This window comes from Lepidochelys olivacea, assembly GCF_965140295.1.
Source record: "Lepidochelys olivacea isolate rLepOli2 genome assembly, chromosome: 2".
NCBI lineage: Eukaryota > Metazoa > Chordata > Testudines > Cheloniidae > Lepidochelys > Lepidochelys olivacea.
Genome location: NC_140412.1, coordinates 139,032,088 through 139,052,712, shown reverse-complemented (window position 1 = coordinate 139,052,712; position 20,625 = coordinate 139,032,088). Strand labels below are relative to the sequence as shown.

The following is a 20,625-nucleotide window of genomic DNA, read 5'->3' as shown; positions in this document are numbered from 1 at the left end:
TGTGCTCGTCCAGCTTTTCTAAATAGTCCTGAACCACCTCTTTCTCCACAGAGGGCTGGCCATCTACTCCCCATGCTGTGCTGCCCAGTGCAGTAGTCTGGGAGCTGACCTTGTTCATGAAGACAGAGGCAAAAAAAGCATTGAGTACATTAGCTTTTTCCACATCCTCGGTCACTAGGTTGCCTTCCTCATTCAGTAGGGTGCCCACACTTTCCTTGACCTTCTTCTTGTTGTTAACATATCAGAAGAAACCCTTCTTGTTACTCTTAACATCCCTTGCTAGCTGCAACTCCAAGTGTGATTTGGTCTTCCTGATTTCGCTCCTGCATGCCTGAGCAATGTTTTTATACTCCTCCCTGGTCACTCCCTGGACCAATCTTCCACTTCTTGTAAGCTTCTTTTTTGTGTTTAAGATCAGCAAGGACTTCACTGTTAAGCCAAGCTGCTCGCCCACCATATTTACTATTTATTACCATCGGGATGGTTTGTTCCTGCAACCTCAATACTTCTCACCAATACATTTCTCAAACCTCACCCTTCTCACCAATACATTTCTGTAGCAGGTGTCTTGGTCACTCGTGAAAAATTACCCCCTAATTCTGTCATAGATCATTAAGATGTACTAGCTACACTCTTTCAGATGTGTCCAGTGGGGTAATTCACACCCTATGGACTTGTTATAAATTTTCAGTTTTATGTTAAACAATAAGCTTGCACTCCCATAAACCTTTCAGAGCTGTGTGCTTTTTTACTGTTCAAAGTTACCCTTTCTAGACATGATGCAACTTTGCAACTACAAATGTTCTCTCTCCACCATCAGAGTTTATCTTGCTCTTATTAAGCAATTTTTAAAAGCATGTCACCATCCTATATGCATTAGCTCAGTGTTGTATGTTCCCTATATTGAATGGCATAAGGACATTGCCATAGATTGTAAGATTCAACCATAACCCTGCTCGCTTACCTTTTTGGTAGAACTGAGGACAGTACTAAGTACAGAGACCAATTTAATAATTTCCTTGTTCTCAGAAACACTCTTGTAGTGGTTTCTGTTTTGCACTGGAGCAGGCAAGTTTGTAGTTGCTACTTCTGAGGTAGTATCTAAAAGGACAGAGCCATTAGAAGTATTTGTAAAGACCAATTTAAGAAAATGTTATAATTTTCAGTTCAACAAAACTCCCAAGTTGAAGACACATGGTCTCTCAATAGCTATTCCCTCTAAGTCTTAATATTTTAATCCATCAAAAGAGTATAGTTAATTCCAAGAGTGGCTGATACAAAGCCATTCTTCACCAACGACACCTACTGAACAGACAATCCTTGTCACCAAATTGCAACCTTCACTTCAAGGTCCCCAGCACAGAGTAGGGCAGTGCGCTCTGTTTCGGTCTCACTCAAACAATCCCTGTTTTTCTTTCTTTCCAGGAGTTTATACCATGTACATCACTTAGAGTGACTAAGCCAAAAAATGTGGCATTTGGAAGCAGCATCAACCAGCTCTGGAGAAAGATAAAGTCATCATCTCAAGCAGAGGGAGGTGGGCCACCATTCAGGTATATTGATATTAATGAAAAGGGGATCCCAAAAAGGCACCCTCTCCATCCTATAGCCGAAGAAATTGAAGTACTAAATTAGCATTAAAAAAGGAGTACTTGTGGCACCTTAGAGACTAACCAATTTATTTGAGCGTAAGCTTTCGTGAGCTACAGCTCACTTCATCGGATGCATACTGTGGAAAGTGTAGAAGATCTTTTATACACACAAAGCATGAAAAAATACCTCCCCCCACCCCACTCTCCTGCTGGCAATAGCTTATCTAAAGTGATCACTCTCCTTACAATGTGTATGATAATCAAGGTGGGCCATTTCCAGCACAAATCCAGGGTTTAACAAGAACGTCTTGGGGGGGTGGGGAGGGGTTAGGAAAAAACAAGGGGAAATAGGTTACCTTGCATAATGACTTAGCCACTCCCAGTCTCTATTCAAGCCTAAGTTAATTGTATCCAATTTGCAAATGAATTCCAATTCAACAGTTTCTAGCTAGAGTCTGGATTTGAAGTTTTTTTTGTTGAAGAACTGCAACTTTCATGTCTGTAATCGCGTGACCAGAGAGATTGAAGTGTTCTCCGACCGGTTATAACATTCATAAACCAGTCTGAAGTGTTCTCTGAAGTGTTGCAATTCTTCAACAAAATACTTCAAATCCAGACTCTAGCGAGAAACTGTTGAATTGGAATTCATTTGCAAATTGGATACAATTAACTTAGGCTTGAATAGAGAGACTGGGAGTGGCTAAGTCATTATGCAAGGTAACCTATTTCCCCTTGTTTTTTCCTAACCACACCCCCCCCCCCCCAAGACGTTCTTGTTAAACCCTGGATTTGTGCTGGAAATGGCCCACCTTGATTATCATACACATTGTAAGGAGAGTGATCACTTTAGATAAGCTATTGCCAGCAGGAGAGTGGGGTGGGGGGAGGTATTTTTTCATGCTTTGTGTGTATAAAAGATCTTCTACACTTTCCACAGTATGCATCCGATGAAGTGAGCTGTAGCTCACGAAAGCTTACGCTCAGATAAATTGGTTAGTCTCTAAGGTGCCACAAGTACTCCTTTTCTTTTTGCGAATACAGACTAACACGGCTGTTACTCTGAAACCTGTCATTAAATTAGCATTATGTGTGCTTAAGTATTACTTCAAGGATGGTCCAGTGATTGAGGTGCTAGCCTAGGACTTGGGAAACCTGGCTTCAAGTCCCTGCTCCCCCACAGACTTCCTGTGGCAACTCTGGGCTAGTCCCTTAAACTCTGACCCTCAGTTCACCATCTGTAAAACAGGAGTACTAGCACTTCCCTATCTTACCAGGGTGATGTGAGGATAAATATATTAGCAGGCTTGAGGCATTCAGATGCTACACTAATAGGGACTATGTAAGTACCCAAGATAAATAGATACATATGATGAATTTGGCTTAAATTCAAATTTACTCCAACACTACTATAAATCACTACCCAGGAAGTAGACACCACCTTAAAATGTGTTCTTAATCATTTAGGTATCTGAATGTAAATGGCTGCACAAAATAAACTTTGTCTTTAAGAGTCCCTATCGCACCCTCTCCTGAAACCATTAGAGCCGCTTCTCTGTGATCACTACAATCACTTCTGCAATACATTTCCTTATATGAAATGTAAGAGCACTCTGCTTTTGGTGTAAAGTAACATTCTAAAGGGGTAAGATAAGTGCAGGTCTAAAAACTATATTGTGGCTGTGAAGCCACAGTGCACATTGGAATGGTCATGGAAACATCCGACCATAGTGGAGTCCCCACAAACATTTTGGCTTCCTCAGCCAGAATTCCTATGAAGGTACTGCGAGGGCTAAACATCACAAAGCCAGGGCTGCAACACCATTAGCAGGGTACAATTAGCAGCTCTCCTTAAGCCAGTTCAAGTAACTCAGATGTAGCAAAAGACTGTCCCCATCTATCTCCATGGGAGGTCACGTATGACCTCTAGACCCTCCTGGTCCTCATATACCAGGATAGCAAGCACAGGGATTGTGCCCAGCCCCTCACTGTATTTGCACCCTCTTCCGCTCATGCACCACAAATCTGGCCTCAAAGGTGATATACGATTAGTGAATTCTGAGTGATATCATCTTCATATCCAAGTAGTTATCCATATCCTGGAACACATACAGGAGAGACAACATTTACATCTAAATCTGAGGCAGTGATATTATAAAGTTAATTACCCTGAGCATTTTTGATGCCAGTCTCTCTCATTCCATCATCAGAATCACTGTCTTCGCTACTGCGCCGCAAAGCAGCTATTTTTCTTTCTAGCATTTTTTTCTGTGTAGGAAGTAGAATGATCATATTTATTTTCTGTCAGAAATTTTTCAAGAGCAGGATTTTTAAATATATTTTTAAAGGAAGTCTACTGAAGACAAACCTTAGACATTCTCTCTTTACTCCACTGCCCAACTCCCTTCATGACACTGACAATACTCTCCACAGCTTTATTAAGTGTTTGCTGTACCTCATCCAAAGCTGGCATCATAACGATATTCGGGATAGACAGGTTAATACTAGTCCGAAAAATAGGCTGAGCACTCTGTTTTTGCTTAGAAACACTGTCGCTGTCTAAAGGAAGAACAAAACTGATTGTTATAAATACAGTTTTAAAAACCTGTACAGTATTCTTTATTTTGTCCATAGATATGAAACTAAACCAATTTAAAGTGATCTGCTTTCACCATCTACAGCTTTTTTTAAATACAGTATATTGGTGGATATTGAACTTAATACTGTTTAGGGGGAACAGTATAATAAACAGCTGTTTATTTCATAACTGAAGCTGCATTAGAAGACTCTGAAGTCAATAGCAATACAAATATCCTCTAAACTCTATGCCATTACTTTATGCACTCCTCCCCCACCACAAAAGCTGATTGCTATATGAACATTTGAACAAAACTATCAGCAAGTAATCTGATCTGTGCACTCAAATACAGATTTGTACATTAAATAGGATATGATTTTTTGAATACTCAAATATTGTGGTGCACAAAATTGCAGATGCAACTTAAATGAAAGATGGAAGCCTCTAATTTTATTTATGTCTTTAAAGGTGGGCTGCCAAGAAAATAAATTGGATTTGTGTCCTCTCTCATGATATATGAACAAATCCTAAAAGACCTGTGTCTGTCTGTGGCAGCTTGTCAGCTCAGAAGCAGCGGGAGTTGATACCTGTAGCGCCAAACCTCTCTATACAAACTTCAAGACCCAACAGGTTACATTGTCCCAGCTTTTCAGTTACAAAGTCTGGTCACCCTATGCATGCACAAGGCTACACCTACTTTCATACATCTGGCCCCAAAATACCTATATTTAGTTTTTCCATAATAAACATAACCCACCAGTAGCTGGGGATTCATCTTATGGGGGAAAATTCCCTGGGAAATGTACAACGCAGGCAACTGTGGTGTAACAAGACAGCCCACAAAATTGCTTGTTCACCTATTCCACCCTCCTTTGAAGATCTGGCCCTGGTTTAGCATGGTAGTAGGATACCATGTCTAATTGTTCTTTTCAGCATACTAATTAAAATGTAAAGTAGTAGAACCTACAGCTACCTAAGAAGTTGATCGCAGAAGAGGCATGAATGCGCTTGCGTATGGTCTCCAGAGTGTTCCGAGTGACCTTCAAAAGGGCATCAATATTGCGGTGATTGAAGTGGGTAAGCAGTTCTTGGGCTTCTTCCGCTAACATTTCCATCTCCTTTCTCTTCTTCTTTGTTAAAGGAGGAGACATCCCAGCCATAATCTGACTTGCTGTATGAGAGGCTGCCAGTTTCTCCTTTCTCCCTTCCTCCTCTGTTGTTAAAAGCAGATCAATAAAATTATAGTAATTTAGAACTTAATTTAATACACCAAGGAGAGAAACATGAATGCAATTACACGTCTGGAAATTAACAGTTTTTAATACCATCTTCATAAAGAAGTGTAAGAGAGTGGATTCCCATAATGTCTTGTCCACTTTGCAGTTTACAGTGACCTGAAGACTAAATTCTATACTACATACAGACCTAAAAAAACCAGGAGTACTTGCAGCACCTTAGAGACTAACAAATTTATTAGAGCATAAGCTTTCGTGGGCTACAGCCCACTTCATCGGATGCATAGAATGGAACATATAGGAAGAAGATATATATATACACACACATACAGAGAAGGTGGAAGTTGCCATACAAACTGTAAGAGGCTAATTAATTAAGATGAGCTATTATCAACAGGAGAAAAAACTTTTGTAGTGATAATCAGAAGTTTTTCTTCTCCTGTTGATAATAGCTCATCTTAATTAATTAGCCTCTTACAGTTTGTATGGCAACTTCCACCTTCTCTGTATGTGTGTGTATATATATATATCTTCTTACTATATGTTCCATTCTATGCATCCGATGAAGTGGGCTGTAGCCCACAAAAGCTTATGCTCTAATAAATTTGTTAGTCTCTAAGGTGCCACAAGTACTCCTGTTCTTTTTGTGGATGAAGACTAACATGGCTGCTACTCTGAAATCTGAAATACATACCTAGTAGATTTACCCCTGGGAATGTGAAGATATATCTTTCTGCCTATCCAGTCAAGCCTTGTCCTCTCTCTATGAAATGTGGTGGCCAAATAATGCCTATCACTGCTAGTTTCTGTGACATGGACACTTGACTGTGAGAGTTGGATTGATGTAACTAGCCTACTTCGCATAAGGAAAGCAGCTGCAAGATTTCGTATCACCTTTCAGTCACTCTAAACTAGATTCAAGCCTGTAATCTGTCGATGTGAAAGTGTCTAAGTACCATATTAACTATGAGCCCTCTGGGCCCTCAGCATATTTTATCTACATGTACAGCCAACTAAGTGTGAAGCAAAGAAAACTGCTTTTGAAGTGTTTCCTCTTACCTGTACTTTCATTCACCTCACTCATTTCAGCAGTGACTGGAAGCAGAACTGACTTCTCATCTTCTCCTTTGGAATGCACCTCTGTGTCCAGTAACATGTTTATCAGCTCATTGGCTGCTTCTTCCACCAATAAGCTTTTCAAATGCAAAGTCTGTACACCTTGAACACAGAACTCCTATCAATAAATACATCAAATATTATGGAGTCTGATTTTTTTTTTTTTTTTGGTCTTTGCTGGCACAAACAACTTTAGTGGTACATTATCCTATGAATACTCCCACTACCATCAGTAAGGCCAGACATGGAATAAGGTATGAAAGTTGATCAAGTGTGCAATGTCATGAACTGAAGCAATCTCATGATTATTTTGATATTTGTTTTTCTTAAAGGATCAATTTCTAGAGTCTGGTACTGCATGAGAATCTCAGCTATTATTAAAAAAAAAAAACACTTTCTAGGTTTAATGAATTTAGAAGCTCAAAAAAATCAGAAGGCACATAGAAAGCCAAAATTTACTTTTAAAATATCTTGATTTTTAGGAAGGGGCCTGATTCATGATTTTGAAAAATTATGTTAGCAATAGCATGTCTGGCACAATCAGGCTCTCTCACCAATAGTGTTTTTCAAGGTCATTTTGTTTAGTTTAATAAGTCACATGACTTTGCTCAGAATTTTCACTACCAAATACTAACTTTTCATAAGAAACGCTACAGAGAAAGGGAAGAAGCTGCATAATGCAACCTGGCACATTTATATTAGCAAATTTGTTTTGTTTTGTTTTGTTTTCTTAAAAAAAAAACTCTCCAATTTTGAATCAGTCAGTCAGTCCAGGTGGAGCATTAATCAATTCCATGTTATTCTTTCAGCAGGTCACAAGTGAAATACTGGTGAGCTCTGCATTCATGGTTAAGATTGGCAGGCAGGATACCAAAACCTTTTTAGAGCAACAGTGATTAAAGTGAAATAGTTAACAGAAAGTATGGGAAGGGGACAAAATATTAACGCAGAGCAGTCCATGTCTATTCTTATTGTAATTTCATTAGGGCTGGTTGAAAGTGTTCAAAACAGAAATTTAATTTTAAATTGAAAAAATACGGGGAAGTTCCCACCTTTTCACTTCTATTAATTTCTCATTGGAAAAAAAGTGAGGAAGAGCTCCAAAACTTAAAACTGAGATACTGAAAAAACTTTTTACAAGTTTAACTGATAGACAAAGAAGTTTTGACTTTTAATAGGAATCATGTTATTTTACATAGTGAAACTATTTTAGAAAGTTTCAATTCAGCCTCTGATTTTGGACCTGTGATCAAGAGAATATGCAGCTTTGCAGAAGCACGGAAGCAGCACATGAGATAGACTACTTCAATAATTTCCAATGAGATGACTTTCCATTCTGATTTTCTAATCACTAACCTGATGTCTAAAAGATCAAGATATCTTTCAAGAAAGTTAGTCTTCTCTGCTACAGGTATCTGCAATTGACTGCACCTATAACACGCCTCCCCATTGTCAATAGACTGTCAAAAATCAAAATCCATCTTTAAGAGGTCAGCTCTAATACTTTTATTTTTGCTACATGTGTTATAACTGTATTAAGACACTCCCCACTACATAGTAAGGCTGATGGTCTCCTTTTTTGGGTGCACTGGAGGCCCATGGCTTCACTTCATATTCCACTGAGAAGTTTCACACAAACAGGTATTCTAGTTCAATATAATCAATAACTGGAAAGATTCTGCATTTAGCACATTTTAGTGTTCTAATACATGTAATATACTATGCTTCCATTAAGATCACTTCCAATTGTGACTTAGGCTTGGTCTGCACATTGTTGTACCACTGCAACTATTACATTAAGGTTGTGACTTTTTTTTTAAAAAAAAACCAGTAAATTATGCCAGCACAACCCCTAGTGGGGATGCAGTTATTCCAGTATAAAGGCAAAACTTATTTCTTTCCCTTATGGGAATAAACTAGAACAGTGTAATGCATCTTTATCCTAGTTCAAGTACATCCACAACACAGAGTTGTATCACTCACTATGCTGGTATAGTTAAGCAGTTCAACTTTTCAGTTTAGACAAGTCCTTACTTTGCCACTTGCTCCTGTTTAGAAGTTATTCTTTCAGGACTGTTTTCAGTACTACAGGTATATTTGCATCAATGTACCTACTAGAATCCCCATATTTAGGGTTATCACAGCAGCACTCCAATTCTTTATCCAGCCCTAGACATTTTCTTTTCTGTTTTCCCAATTATTGCTAGCTATCTAGATCCAAGTTAGAGTTGTATTCAAAATATTTCAAATTTACAGATTGTGGATGCCCATTACCTTTGTATCACTGACCACTGCATGCATTGGGGACTTTAAACTACACTCCTCCACCAATTGGTTACATCCTAACTACACAGAAGGGAGAGCATTCAGGTATGATTACTGAACTTCTCACAGGGTCTTTCACTGAAATTATATTACACAATTGTCTAGAAATGCACTGCTTGCTGTGTCTTACTGCTTTAAGAATCATGGAAATCTGACCATGCTAACACTTACGTGAGTAGTCACAGGACATCACTGCGACTACTTATGGATATAAGAACTAGCTCAATGAGAACAGTTAAACAATTTGGTTAGTTGTTTTAAGAGAAACCCTGGAACTGAAAGCCCATGGAACTTCAGTTAAAAATTAATTTGTTCTTTGTTTTCAATTCTAAATTCTACAAGTAATTCTAACACCTCATTCCTGAGTTCACTGTGATTTAACCAGCAATACTTGTTTTCACTTGCCTATTACATGTGAAAACTAAAAACTTGAATATGATTGGGTTAACTGATACCCTGCTGTGGGGAATGAAGTCTTTCCAAGGATCCCCCATAGAGCTACTTTTTTTCAGTGTCTCAGGGATAAGGTTTGCCTGTGCACTGGCCCCCTCTATCCCGATCAGCTCAGGAGGCCATGGGGATTAAAAAGAAAACCCTGCAAATTCCCAACCATCTCCACAGTATTGCTCTCCAGGGCAGTTGAGAGCTGACCCCTCCGGTCAGCCAAAGCATGTTCACAGGCACCTCCAGCCCTTCTTGATTCAAAGAAGATTTAAAGGTGCCATATCATGACAAGTGTCAGACCTCGAAGACAGTGAGAGGAAAAAGGGTGAATGGAGGATCTTCAAATTAAGTTTATTGGTATAAAACAGGACAAGGAGTGACTACCATAGCATGTCTGACACTGGAAGCTCAACAAGCCACCTCATAACTGAAACATCTTGCATTTCCTACATTTGTGCCTTTTAAACATGTCACTCTCAGACAACTGGGACATTTTTAGTCACTCTCATTATCAAATTACTTCAGTAATTTAAATCATTAGTGCAGTGTTCATGTCATGTCATACTCACTCAGCAAGCAGATACTTCAATGTAGAGTAACTAAACATATTTTTAGAAGAGTAAGTCTCATAACCTTTGTCATTTGGAGAAATTCCTCACAGGTAAGTGGTTCATCTTCTGGCAGTTCACAAAGTGGCACACTGCTCATTTCTTGTAGAACAGCATCAATACGAAATTCTATCAGATCATTCACTCGATCAAGCAGCAGCTCCAGATCAGCTTTCCAAACAAAAGAAGATCATACCAAAAAACAAAAATAAAACATAAGAAATCCAAAAGAGGTTCAAAGGAAGGAGACATTAAATAAAGTTTTTCTAAGAACTACCATTTTAGCACGTGTGCAACAGACAATGTGCAGCAAAATCTGGCCCCCGTTTCATCATATAACACTATCTGGTACTCAAACTCAGAATTTGCAATTAAGAAATTTGCCACTTATGAGCAGCAACAAGCAACCAAGTTTTTTCCTTTATACTTATCAATCCACTGACTGTCCATATAGCCAAACTAATATTAAAACATTTTGACAAGGTATAACATTTTTTAACTTCAAAGAAGCTTGCAAGCATCATCAGTACAGTCTTTTTTTTTTCTTCTAGATGTTTCAGTTGAGAGAGCTTAAGTGACTCTGCTCAAAGCTCAGCATACCTGGATCTGACATGAATTAACAGTGGAGCACAATATGTGACAAACACCCACAATCAGGAGCCCAAATCATTTATGGATAGGTAATTTAATGTTGCAGGATTCACTTTGTGAGTCATGTTAAGCTCCATTTTCCTGTATTTTTTCCTGATATAAGTAATTTTAGTTATTAGAGATTAAGGAACTTTTGGGTGGGATGTAGGTATCTTTGGCACTAAATGAATCTGAAGTAAGCCAGATCTGTTGACCTTTGGGACAGGCTACAAAAGCCATCTCTTCTCCCAGGCCGTTGCAGATGAAGGTGCATGCCATACAATGTTATTTGTACTCTCTTTTCAGTTGGTTATATTTTAGTTTTGTGAGGCCTGTGGAGTTTATTTTTGCTTGTACCAGTATGACAGAATATGCTAAAAATTCAAAAGGCATTGGAGCCCTGGATGGCAGCTTATGTATTAGTGGATTTACAAGAGTTTTAGAAAAAAATGCTAATTCAGCAAGAAAAGAAGTTGTTCAGTGACAACATAAGAGGACTTTTACGTAAACGGGCAGAGAGGCCCAGACAAGGCAGAGATTGATATGTGGAAGCTGCTGGGGAAGTAGAGGAGAATATCATAATGGTGAAGCTCGATAGAGTTTGCCCCTTTCCCTCTTATTTTCTTCAAGTATTGGCATGCTGCAGGCAAGTACACATGGCAGCAATATTGGTGAATGACCCATACAGCCCCACTGAGATCCCAGGGAAGTCAGTGAGATTGAACTTAAATTAAGGCAGCTCAGAATTTGGCTCCCATGGGGTGAATAAACATTACAGTACACTATGGGTGAGAATTTTGGTGTTTTAATTTATGCAGGAGTATAAACTGTATAATAAAAGTGAATGTTGCACTTAACATTGGACTGTATATCTAGACTGAAGCAAACAACTCAGAGTTCAGTGGAAGAATGCTGATTCACTACAAGCATGCTTACCTAGTTTGTCAAAAATATTATTTATGTATTTCTCAGTGTTCAGGGAAGTCCAGTTTAGTGAAGTTAAACCAGGCTGGATAGCATCATCTACATTAGCTAAGTGAGGAGCCATTAGTTGATCAATGGGTGTTTGTATTTTTGATTTAACTCTCTTATATTCTGCCAGCATCATCTGAAATAAATGGAGGGTAATAACACTAATTAACAAGCACGATGCAAACCTTTCGGTATGCTGACATTTGCATCTAGTTACACTAAAAACAAAGTTCCACTCTTCATGAAAAGTCAGGTTTTTATTATTTTCCATTTTACAAAAAAGTATTTTTGAAACAATGGAACACTTGATTTTTTTCACGTTGGCGTTAACTCTGTATTTTTAATGACACTACTAATCCTTAAGAACCCTAAAGTCTTCTACAAAAATACCACAAACACCTGATCACTGAAATGCACTGCCACCACTGCCCAACGTAACTGGAGCAAAGGGAAGACAAGAATTAACTTAAATGAAGCTTTGAAGGGACTTCAGTGTCACTGTCTAATCAGAATTAGAATTCAGCTAGGATAACAAAATTAACATCCTTGCCGAAAACACAACGTTATCTTGAATATATTGATCAGGGCCTCTTATATTTAATCTAATAGACAGCACTTCCAACCGTGCCACTTAGTACAATGACTGGATAGAAGTCCAGTTTTCAGAGCCTAGTACGCCACACAGGAATAAGTTCTAAAAGGCACCCTTTAGCTTTGGGTACCCACCTTAACTCTCCTAAAGCCTCATTTTTCCACAGGTGAGTGAGTATCTGCAAACTAACCTAAAGCAATTGTAGTCCCAGGTGGATCCAGACCTTTGAAATATTAGATCTCAGATGACTCAAGCTGGGCACCCAGCATTTAAGGTTGCTTTTTTTAGTTTTGGTCTCAGGCCAAGATGCTGCAGCCAAGTGTGGATGGGTGTAGCATTCTAATGCAGAGAAACAGTTTACCATGAACATACCAATGGCTATCCTGGGTCAGACCAATGGTCCGTCTAACCAAGTATCCTGTCTTCCAGCAGTGGTCAGTGCCAGATGTTTCAGAGGGAATCAATAGAACAGAGCAATTTTGACATGTCATCCAGTCCCAGCTTCTGGCAGTCAGAAGTTTAGGGACACCCAGAGCACGGGGTTGCATCTCTGACCATCTGGGCTAATAGTCATTGATGAACCTATCCTCCATGAACTTATCTAATTCTTTTTTTAACCCAGTTATACTTTTGCTCTTCACTACATTTCCTGGCAATGAATTCAGGTTGACTGAGCATTGTGTGAAGTAGTACTTCCTTCCTTTAAATCTGCTGCCTATTAATTTCCTTGGGTGACCCCTGGTTCTTGTGTTATGCTAAGGGTAAATAACACTTCCTTATTTGCTTTCTCCACACTATTCATGATTTTATAGACCTGTATCATATCCTCCCACCAGTCATCTCCTTGCTAAACTGACAGGTCCCAGTCTTTTTAATCTCTCCTCATATGGAAACTGTTCCATATCCCTAATTGTTTTGTTGCCGTTCTCTGTACTTTTTTCAATTCTAATGCATCTTTTTTGAGATGGTGTGACAGGGTGTGCATACCCCACACTAGCAAGAAAGGGTTAATCCCACCCTCAGACCATGCTGGGCATGCTCCAATTGCTGTGCTAGTATAAAGGAGAACAGCTCAGCTCAGTCTGGGATGACTGCCAAAGAGGAAGGACGTTTGATGGAGGCTTCAGCCCAGGAGTCACTACAGCCCTTGCCTGCGGGAGCCGGAGATCCCAAGAACCAGACTGGAGACCTGTTGCCTACAGCTAACCAGCTGCAGTCAGAGTCCTAGGGAGTTACCTGCACCAAAGAGCCCGGAGACCCCAACATCAAACAGACCATGACTTCAGGAAACAGGGTAAGAAGTGTCCCCAGGAGGGGGAGTGAGTTGTAACCCCCTTAAAGCAGAATCAGTGTGTTGCGGTAGGATCCTTGCTGACTGGGTGGTGGACACACTTGCCACTGGCAGGGCCCTGGGCTGGGACCCATGGAGCAGGGAGGGCCCGGGTCCCCCTACCCCAGCGGGTCACCACCCTGGTTGACGGCCCCTGACCCTGGCCACTAGGCCATGCAGCCCGGCTCTCAAGGGCCGCCACTTTGTCTCAGGCCAGTAGGCCATGCAGCCCTGAACCCAAGCGCAGCCACTTTTACTCTGGGCATTGAGCCAAAGTATCTTGAATCCCAAGACAGTCTGGTAGCCCGTAACTGCAGTGCCACCACACCCACGATCTACCCCAACAGGGGACAGGATGTACATACACTGCAACAGATGGGGTGACCAGAACAGCAAGCAGTATTCTCAGTGGGGGTGTATCATGGATTTAGATCGTGACATTATATTTTCTTTCTTATCTATCCCTTGCCTAATGGTTCCTAAGATTGTTACCTTTTTTGATTGCCACTGCACACTGAGCAGATGTCTTCAGAGAACTATCCACAACAACTCCAAAATCTCTTAATTGAGTGGTAACAGCTCATTTAGAACTCATCATTTTGAATGTATAGTGGAGATTATGTTTTCCAATGTTCATTACTTTGCACTTATCAACACTGAATTTCATCTCCCATTTTGTTGCCAGTCACACAGTTTTGTGAGATCCCTTTGTAACTCTTCGCTGTCAGCTTTGGACTTAACTATCTTCAATAGTTTTGTATCATTTGCAAATTTTGCCACCTCACTGTTCATTCCCTTTTCCAGGTCATTTATGAACATGTTGAACAGCACAGGTCCCAGTGCAGATCCTGGGAGGCCGCATTATTTACCTTTCTTCATTGTGAAAACTGATCATTTATTCCTACCTTTGTTTCCCATCTTTTATCCAGTTACTGATCCCTGAGAGGACCCTCCCTCTTATCCCATGACTCTTTACTTTGCTTAAGAGTCTTTGATGAGGGATCTTGTCAAAGGCTTTCTGGAAGTCCAAGTATGCTATATGCACTGCATCACCCTTGTGAACGTGCTTGTTGACACTCTCAAGGAATTCTAATAGATAGATGAGGCATGATTTCCCTTTACAAAAGCCATGTTGACTCATCCCCAACATAGTGTTCATCATCTATGTATCTGATAATTGTGTCCTTTACTATAGTTTCAGTCAACATGCCTGGCACTGAAGTTATGCTTAACAGGCTGTAATTGCCAGGATTATCTCTGGAACCTTTTTGAAAAATCAGCGTTGTCTAAGCTACTTAATATAGCAATTAAATGATAAAAAAGTTGGAAAATTGTAAGAAGTAGGTTTAGTTTTGGTGGGTCGGTGGTCAAGTCTACATATGGATCTGATATTGATGCTAAAGTCTTTTTTCTGCAATACCTTTTCATGGGAGCTAAATGATAATACAAGTAAATTAGAAGTCAGAATTTTCAATATTTTTGAGACCCTAAGCCAATACTTCTAATTTTTTAAAGGAAGGCCATCTTTTAATAGCCCAGTCAAAAGACATCATATGAAGACATTCTGACAACTGGTGATGCAGTTTTAAGTTTAAAAGGAGCTAGCAGAATATGTTTTTAACAAATCTATGAATATACCTGGAAATTTGATATAAAGATATCCAGAGGCTACAAACATTTAGTTTGAAATATACTTGCTTCACTACTGTGTGATCTTACTACACACAACAGCATGACAGGATGCCACTGCCCCCCACTGAAATGTATATATGAAGGAGGACAAAGATAGAAATTGTATTCTGTAAACACCCTGGTTTGTAATAAATCCAAACCACTCGTTTAAATTGATAAGTGACCTAATCTGTTTGAATTTCTTCAAATCCAAAAGTTTTCAATAGGAACCGATCTATAGGCCTCTTCCTGTACTCTCCACAGGTTTTACTCACCAAGAGGTCCTTCTCAGTTATGAAAACATGACCCCCCTCAAGCTCTATTTGCAAGAAAGGGGATCCTGCATTACCCAGAACACTGACTTCTCCTGTTTCCCAGCATGGCGAATCAAGAATGGTCAGAAACAGGCCTCCTTTCCTCTATTTTATTTACAGGAGTCTCAGTAGACTCGCAGGGCTCTTTCTTGAAGTGGACCAGAGTGCCTCCACATCATTCTTTGAAATCAGCATAGTAAGCCAGTGAAGCATCCCCAGGACTTGCTTCCTGGAGTTTTCCGCTCCTAAAACTGAGTCTATTAACAGTGGCTAAAAGTCAGCTTTGACCTTCTCTGCTCTAAACTGGACCAATGGTCTCTAGAAGAACGATGGAGATAAAAATAGGCTAGGCACAAGCTTTTTTCTGAGATCCCTTCCTCACGCCCTAGCAACAACTGGCTCTCACAACCCAACCATAAAGTTCCAGAACATTCTTTGAAATTTGTCACAGTATGAAACATTTGGCAGCTTCCAAGTACTGCAAAAGCATCAAGCAATCATTACAGTGCTCATATGAGAAACTAATTATCCCCTTACACATATGAAGAAAAGGAGCAACAAGAGGGGGGTGAGCTGAAGTAGATGAGTTCAAAAAGCTTATATTATATATTCGTATGGCAGTAGCACGCAAAGACTCCAGTTAGAATTTGAGCCCTATTGGACTAGGTGCTAGACAAAAAGTGTCGCCGCCCCACTGACAGACCTAACCAAAAAGAAACAGCCAAATGCCGTTCAGTGGACCGAAGAGTGTCAGAAAGCCTTTAACCAGCTTAAAGCAACACTCATGTCTGACCCTGTACTAAGGGCCCCAGACTTTGACAAACCGTTCCTAGTAACCACAGATGCATCCGAGCATGGTGTGGGAGCAGTTTTAATTCAGGAAGGACTGAATCAAGAGTTCCATCCTGTCGTGTTTCTCAGCAAGAAGCTGTCTGAGAGGAAAAGCCACTGGTCAATCAGTGAAAAAGAATGTTACGCCATTGTCTACGCTCTGGAAAAGCTACGTCCATACTTTTGGGGATGGCGTTTCAACCTGCAAACCGACCATGCTGCGCTACAGTGGCTTCATACCACCAAGGGAAATAACAAAAAACTTATTTGGTGGAGTTTAGCTATCCAAGATTTTGATTTTGAAATACAACACATTTCAGGAGCTTCTAACAAAGTGGGTGATGCATTCTCCCCTGAAAGTTTCCCAGAATCAACTGGTTAAAATCATCCTTGAGATGTGGGAAATACTGTTAGTTTTTATACAGTCAGTAGTATATCTAAAGGTACATGTGTCTAATTAACTCTGTTTTCTCCGAGAGCTCCAGGAAGAAATCACAGCCAGTGTGGAACTGGCTGTCCAACACTATCTGTGATTTGGGGGGGCGTACCAAATATAAAGGGAAGGGTAACCACCTTTCTGTATACACTGCTATAAAATCCCTCCTGAACAGAGGCAAAATCCTCTTACCTGTAAAGGGTTAAGAAGCTCAAGTAACCTGGCTCGCACCTGACCAAAATGACCAATAAGGGGACAAGATACTTTCAAATCTGAGGGGGGGGGGAGGGTGGAAGGGTTTGTCTGTGTGATGCCTCTGCGGGGACAGATCAAGAAAGAAAGCAATCCAACTCCTATAGAATTAGTAAGTAATCTAGCTAGAAAATGCATTAGATTTTCTTTTGGTTTTGGCTTGTGAAATTCACTGTGCTGGAAGGAATGTGTATTCCTGTTTTTGAGTCTTTTTGTAACTTAAGGTTTTGCCTAGAGGGATCTCTATGTTTTGAATCTGACTGCCTGTGAGATTATCTTCCATTCTAATCCTGCAGAGTTGTTCTTTTATCTTTGTTTTGTTCTTCTAATAAAGTTCTGTTTTTGTAAGAATCTGATTGGGTTTTTAGGGTCCTAAAAACCCAAGGCTGGCCTGTGCTCATCTTGTTTATTCTCAAGCCTCCCCAGGAAAGGGGGTGTAAGGCTTGGAGGGGATATTTTGGGGGAAGACGTCTCCAAGTGGTCTCTTCCCCAATTCTTTGTTAAGTCATTTGGTGGTGGCAGCGTACCATCCAAGGGCAAAAAGTTTGTGCCTTGGGGAAGTTTTACCCTAAGCTGGTAGAAATAAGCTTAGGTGGTCTTTCATGCGGGTCCCCAGATCTGTACCCTAGAGTTCAGAGTGGGGAGGGAACCCTGACAACCCTTCAATAAAAAACCCATGGCATTGAGTCTTAGAGCTCAGACTTGGGCGGCAGGACTAAAAATAGCAGTGTAGACGTTGGGGCTCGGGCTGGAGCCTGGGATCGGAGATCCTTCCCCCTCGCAGCCCTGTGAGCCAGGCCAGCTGCAGTGTGGCATGGGTCTTTTATTGCACTGTAGACATACGCAGAGAAAAAGAGAATCCCTGACCCAAGGGCTTGCAGTAAAATCATGAGATTTGCCCATCTTCCATCCTTGGTCTCATTCTTTTGAGCCTAATGATTGCTGCTGGCTTGTATCACTGTTGATGGCAGCTAACTTCCCAAAAGGAAATTAAGAGACAAGAGGAGAAACCAAGGCTCCATCTTCTCTCTGCATCTTCTAGCACAGCAGGCCCAAGAAGTACACTAGGTGTAATGCTGGTGCAGCAGCTGCACTGCCCAGTTACTGGAGTCTTTGTTCCTATCCAAGGCACAATACTTTTAGGGGCAACTGCTGGGTTGGCATGCCTCATTGCTGTCCCCTACCCAAATTGTGCTCAAAGCTGAACCACAGTTGTGTTTGAGAAATGTCAACTGCTTTGCCTGAACTCATACAGCAAATCAGAAATAAGGTTATATTACTGAGGAATTGCTTCCACCACTCCAAATTTCTAGACCTCAGCGCCTTCGTTCCACACTGCCATGCCTCCTAGAGGTTATGTTTAAGAACAAAGTCATTGTAGCATCTAAAAAATTGCAGGAAAAAGATGGAGGTGAATTGTCAAGTCCTTTTCCCATCTTAATCACTTTACTGGTGCATAGTAGTCTGAATTTGTTCATTTTCAATCTTATAAAAATACTATCTTATTTACTTTCATGAAATTATTGGAGCTTTCAATAGCTCTATGCAGATCTAAATGAATAAAATAAACCTACCTGCAGTTGATTGAAATTCTTCTTGTATGAGTCTTGCTTTTGCTGTAGAGCAATCGCGAAGGATGGGATTTCAAGGTGCATGTGAGCCATGCACTCTGTTTCCCGAATTAAAGTCAATATCTGAGGGTCAAAATTCACAAATAATTCTCCTGTCTCTGGAGCCTTCACCAACAGGGATGCCTGAAGCCCTGTTTTCGTTACTTCAATCTGCAGGAAACAAGAAACAGTCTTGCCAAATCACAACCAAGTCAACACTATGCTCTGAATTTGGATACAAATATACACCTCGAGCCTGAATTGCAAAAGTGTTAGTGGAAACTTAAACTAATACTCCAATCTGATACAGTCTGAATCTAAGCTTAATATCACCTCCATTTAGATTAGAGTGAAAAACTGCCTTCCCGCCAAGCTAAGTAACTACCTATATTTTCTTCCGAATTTTGGTTCTGTTGTAATAATTGGGCCTAGAAGTTTACCCGAATTGTGAGCTCAACTGTAAAAAGTGGGTAATGATGCATGAATTATAACAATAGCCTATTATATAAAATTGTTTCAAAAAAGGTAAAGAAATCCCAAAAGCTAAATTAATTTAAACAAGAAGGGCTTCACTAATACCACTCAAGGACTGTTAAAATCATGCCTGGTGAACAAAAAAAGTTAAGGACCAAAAATGTATAAACAAAAACTGGTGAGTCAGAAATTAGGACTAATTAATAACAAAATTCAAGGAAATGGGCTATTCTAGATATCTCTCCTTTTTATGGTCATTTAACAAAAAAGCATTTGGGGGAAAAATTGGCTTCTGGAACTAGCTTCACCATCATGACTGCCACTCCCACTGTCTCTGGGACCCCAGCCTTCATCAGCCTGATACGAAGAAGTGTCCTGACCAACCTGGGCAAAAAAATAGGGGAGGGTGAGCCCAGATGACATTGCCACCTCTACTAGCTCCAGCTGAATCCTGACCACCATCCGGGTTGTAAGACTTTATCTCCCCTGTCCTTTCCTACCTTATTACTTTTCTTTTCTACCTCTCTCCTTTGTGTTCTGTTTAATAAGAGTCTGGCTTAGCTGGCCAAGGCTATATATTTTGCAACACTGCTGTGAGCCTGTACACCTAAAAACAGTGCCCTAAACAGCCTGCTAACAAAACAGTATGCTGTGCCCGTGTTTTCTCAATAAGTTTACAAGCACTAGTCAACAAGAAAAAGACAGAAGCTGCATTTTCTAACTTTGCTATTCTTTTCTCTTCCCTTGTGTGTGTTTGTCTTTTTAGGAAATAGAATCCAACTTTAGCAGTCGCAATAACAGCTCCTGCCCATCTCAACTAACTTCTCTTTTCCCCAAAAAGGACAGCTATTACCAGCTTTAATACCATCTAAAAAACTGTCAGACAAGGGGGTTTTCCTTCTAAAAATTCTCCAGCAAAAAAATGGAAACAAAAAGTGCTGTTAAACTAAAAGCCTTACTTAATACTTTAATAAGCCCTTCTCCCATCCCCCTCTCCCCACCCACACCAGAGCTTCTTTTCTGGATCTTTAATAAGAGGTTAAAAAGGCTTTTAATTGTGTGTTTGCAATGGTACTAAACAGGCTATGGTCTCTGTATACCAAGCTCAAAACCTTCTTTAAAATTGTTTAACATTCAGCTGTAACTGGGTTATGTTAACATCTTTAGCTCTTTGGGAACCTATATTCCACCTAAATTAATCAGGCAGGCCATGAACATAAAAATTAATGCAGCAACACAGACTGGAGCTATGAAGGAAGTAGTGTCACAAATAGAATGGAGAGCCTCCATGACCATAGAAATGTAGGGCTGAAAAGGACTCTGAGAGATCACATAGTCCAGCCCCCTGCACGGATGCACGATCAAGTCTGGGATGGCCTAGAAATACAGGTGTTTGTCTAACCTCTTCTTAAAAACCTCCAGTGATGGAGATTCCATGACCTCTCTTCGAAGGCTATTCCTTAAGGTAGTGCTTAACTACCCTTATTGTGAATTTCAGATCAATTTGCCAGTTTGTCAAGGTCCTTTGGAAGTTTAATCTTGTCCTCCAGAGTGATTGCAACATCTACCAGCTTGCTGTCATCCACAGGTTTTATAAACATACTCTCCATTCCATTAT

General features: G+C 40.2%; 1 protein-coding gene across 1 annotated transcript in view; it reads right to left on the bottom strand.

The window, feature by feature from the left end:
• DNAH5 (dynein axonemal heavy chain 5) overlaps positions 1-20,625 on the bottom strand; it is a gene marked incomplete at its 5' end in the record, with an annotated part of 254,247 nt that overhangs the window by 158,872 nt on the left and 74,750 nt on the right. The window contains 8 exons of the mRNA XM_084621096.1: positions 965-1,101; positions 3,758-3,857; positions 3,958-4,148; positions 5,141-5,380; positions 6,462-6,636; positions 9,921-10,066; positions 11,462-11,633; positions 18,498-18,704. Coding sequence (XP_084477222.1) covers positions 965-1,101; positions 3,758-3,857; positions 3,958-4,148; positions 5,141-5,380; positions 6,462-6,636; positions 9,921-10,066; positions 11,462-11,633; positions 18,498-18,704 — 1,368 coding nt within the window. The remainder of the gene's footprint in view (positions 1-964; positions 1,102-3,757; positions 3,858-3,957; positions 4,149-5,140; positions 5,381-6,461; positions 6,637-9,920; positions 10,067-11,461; positions 11,634-18,497; positions 18,705-20,625) is intronic.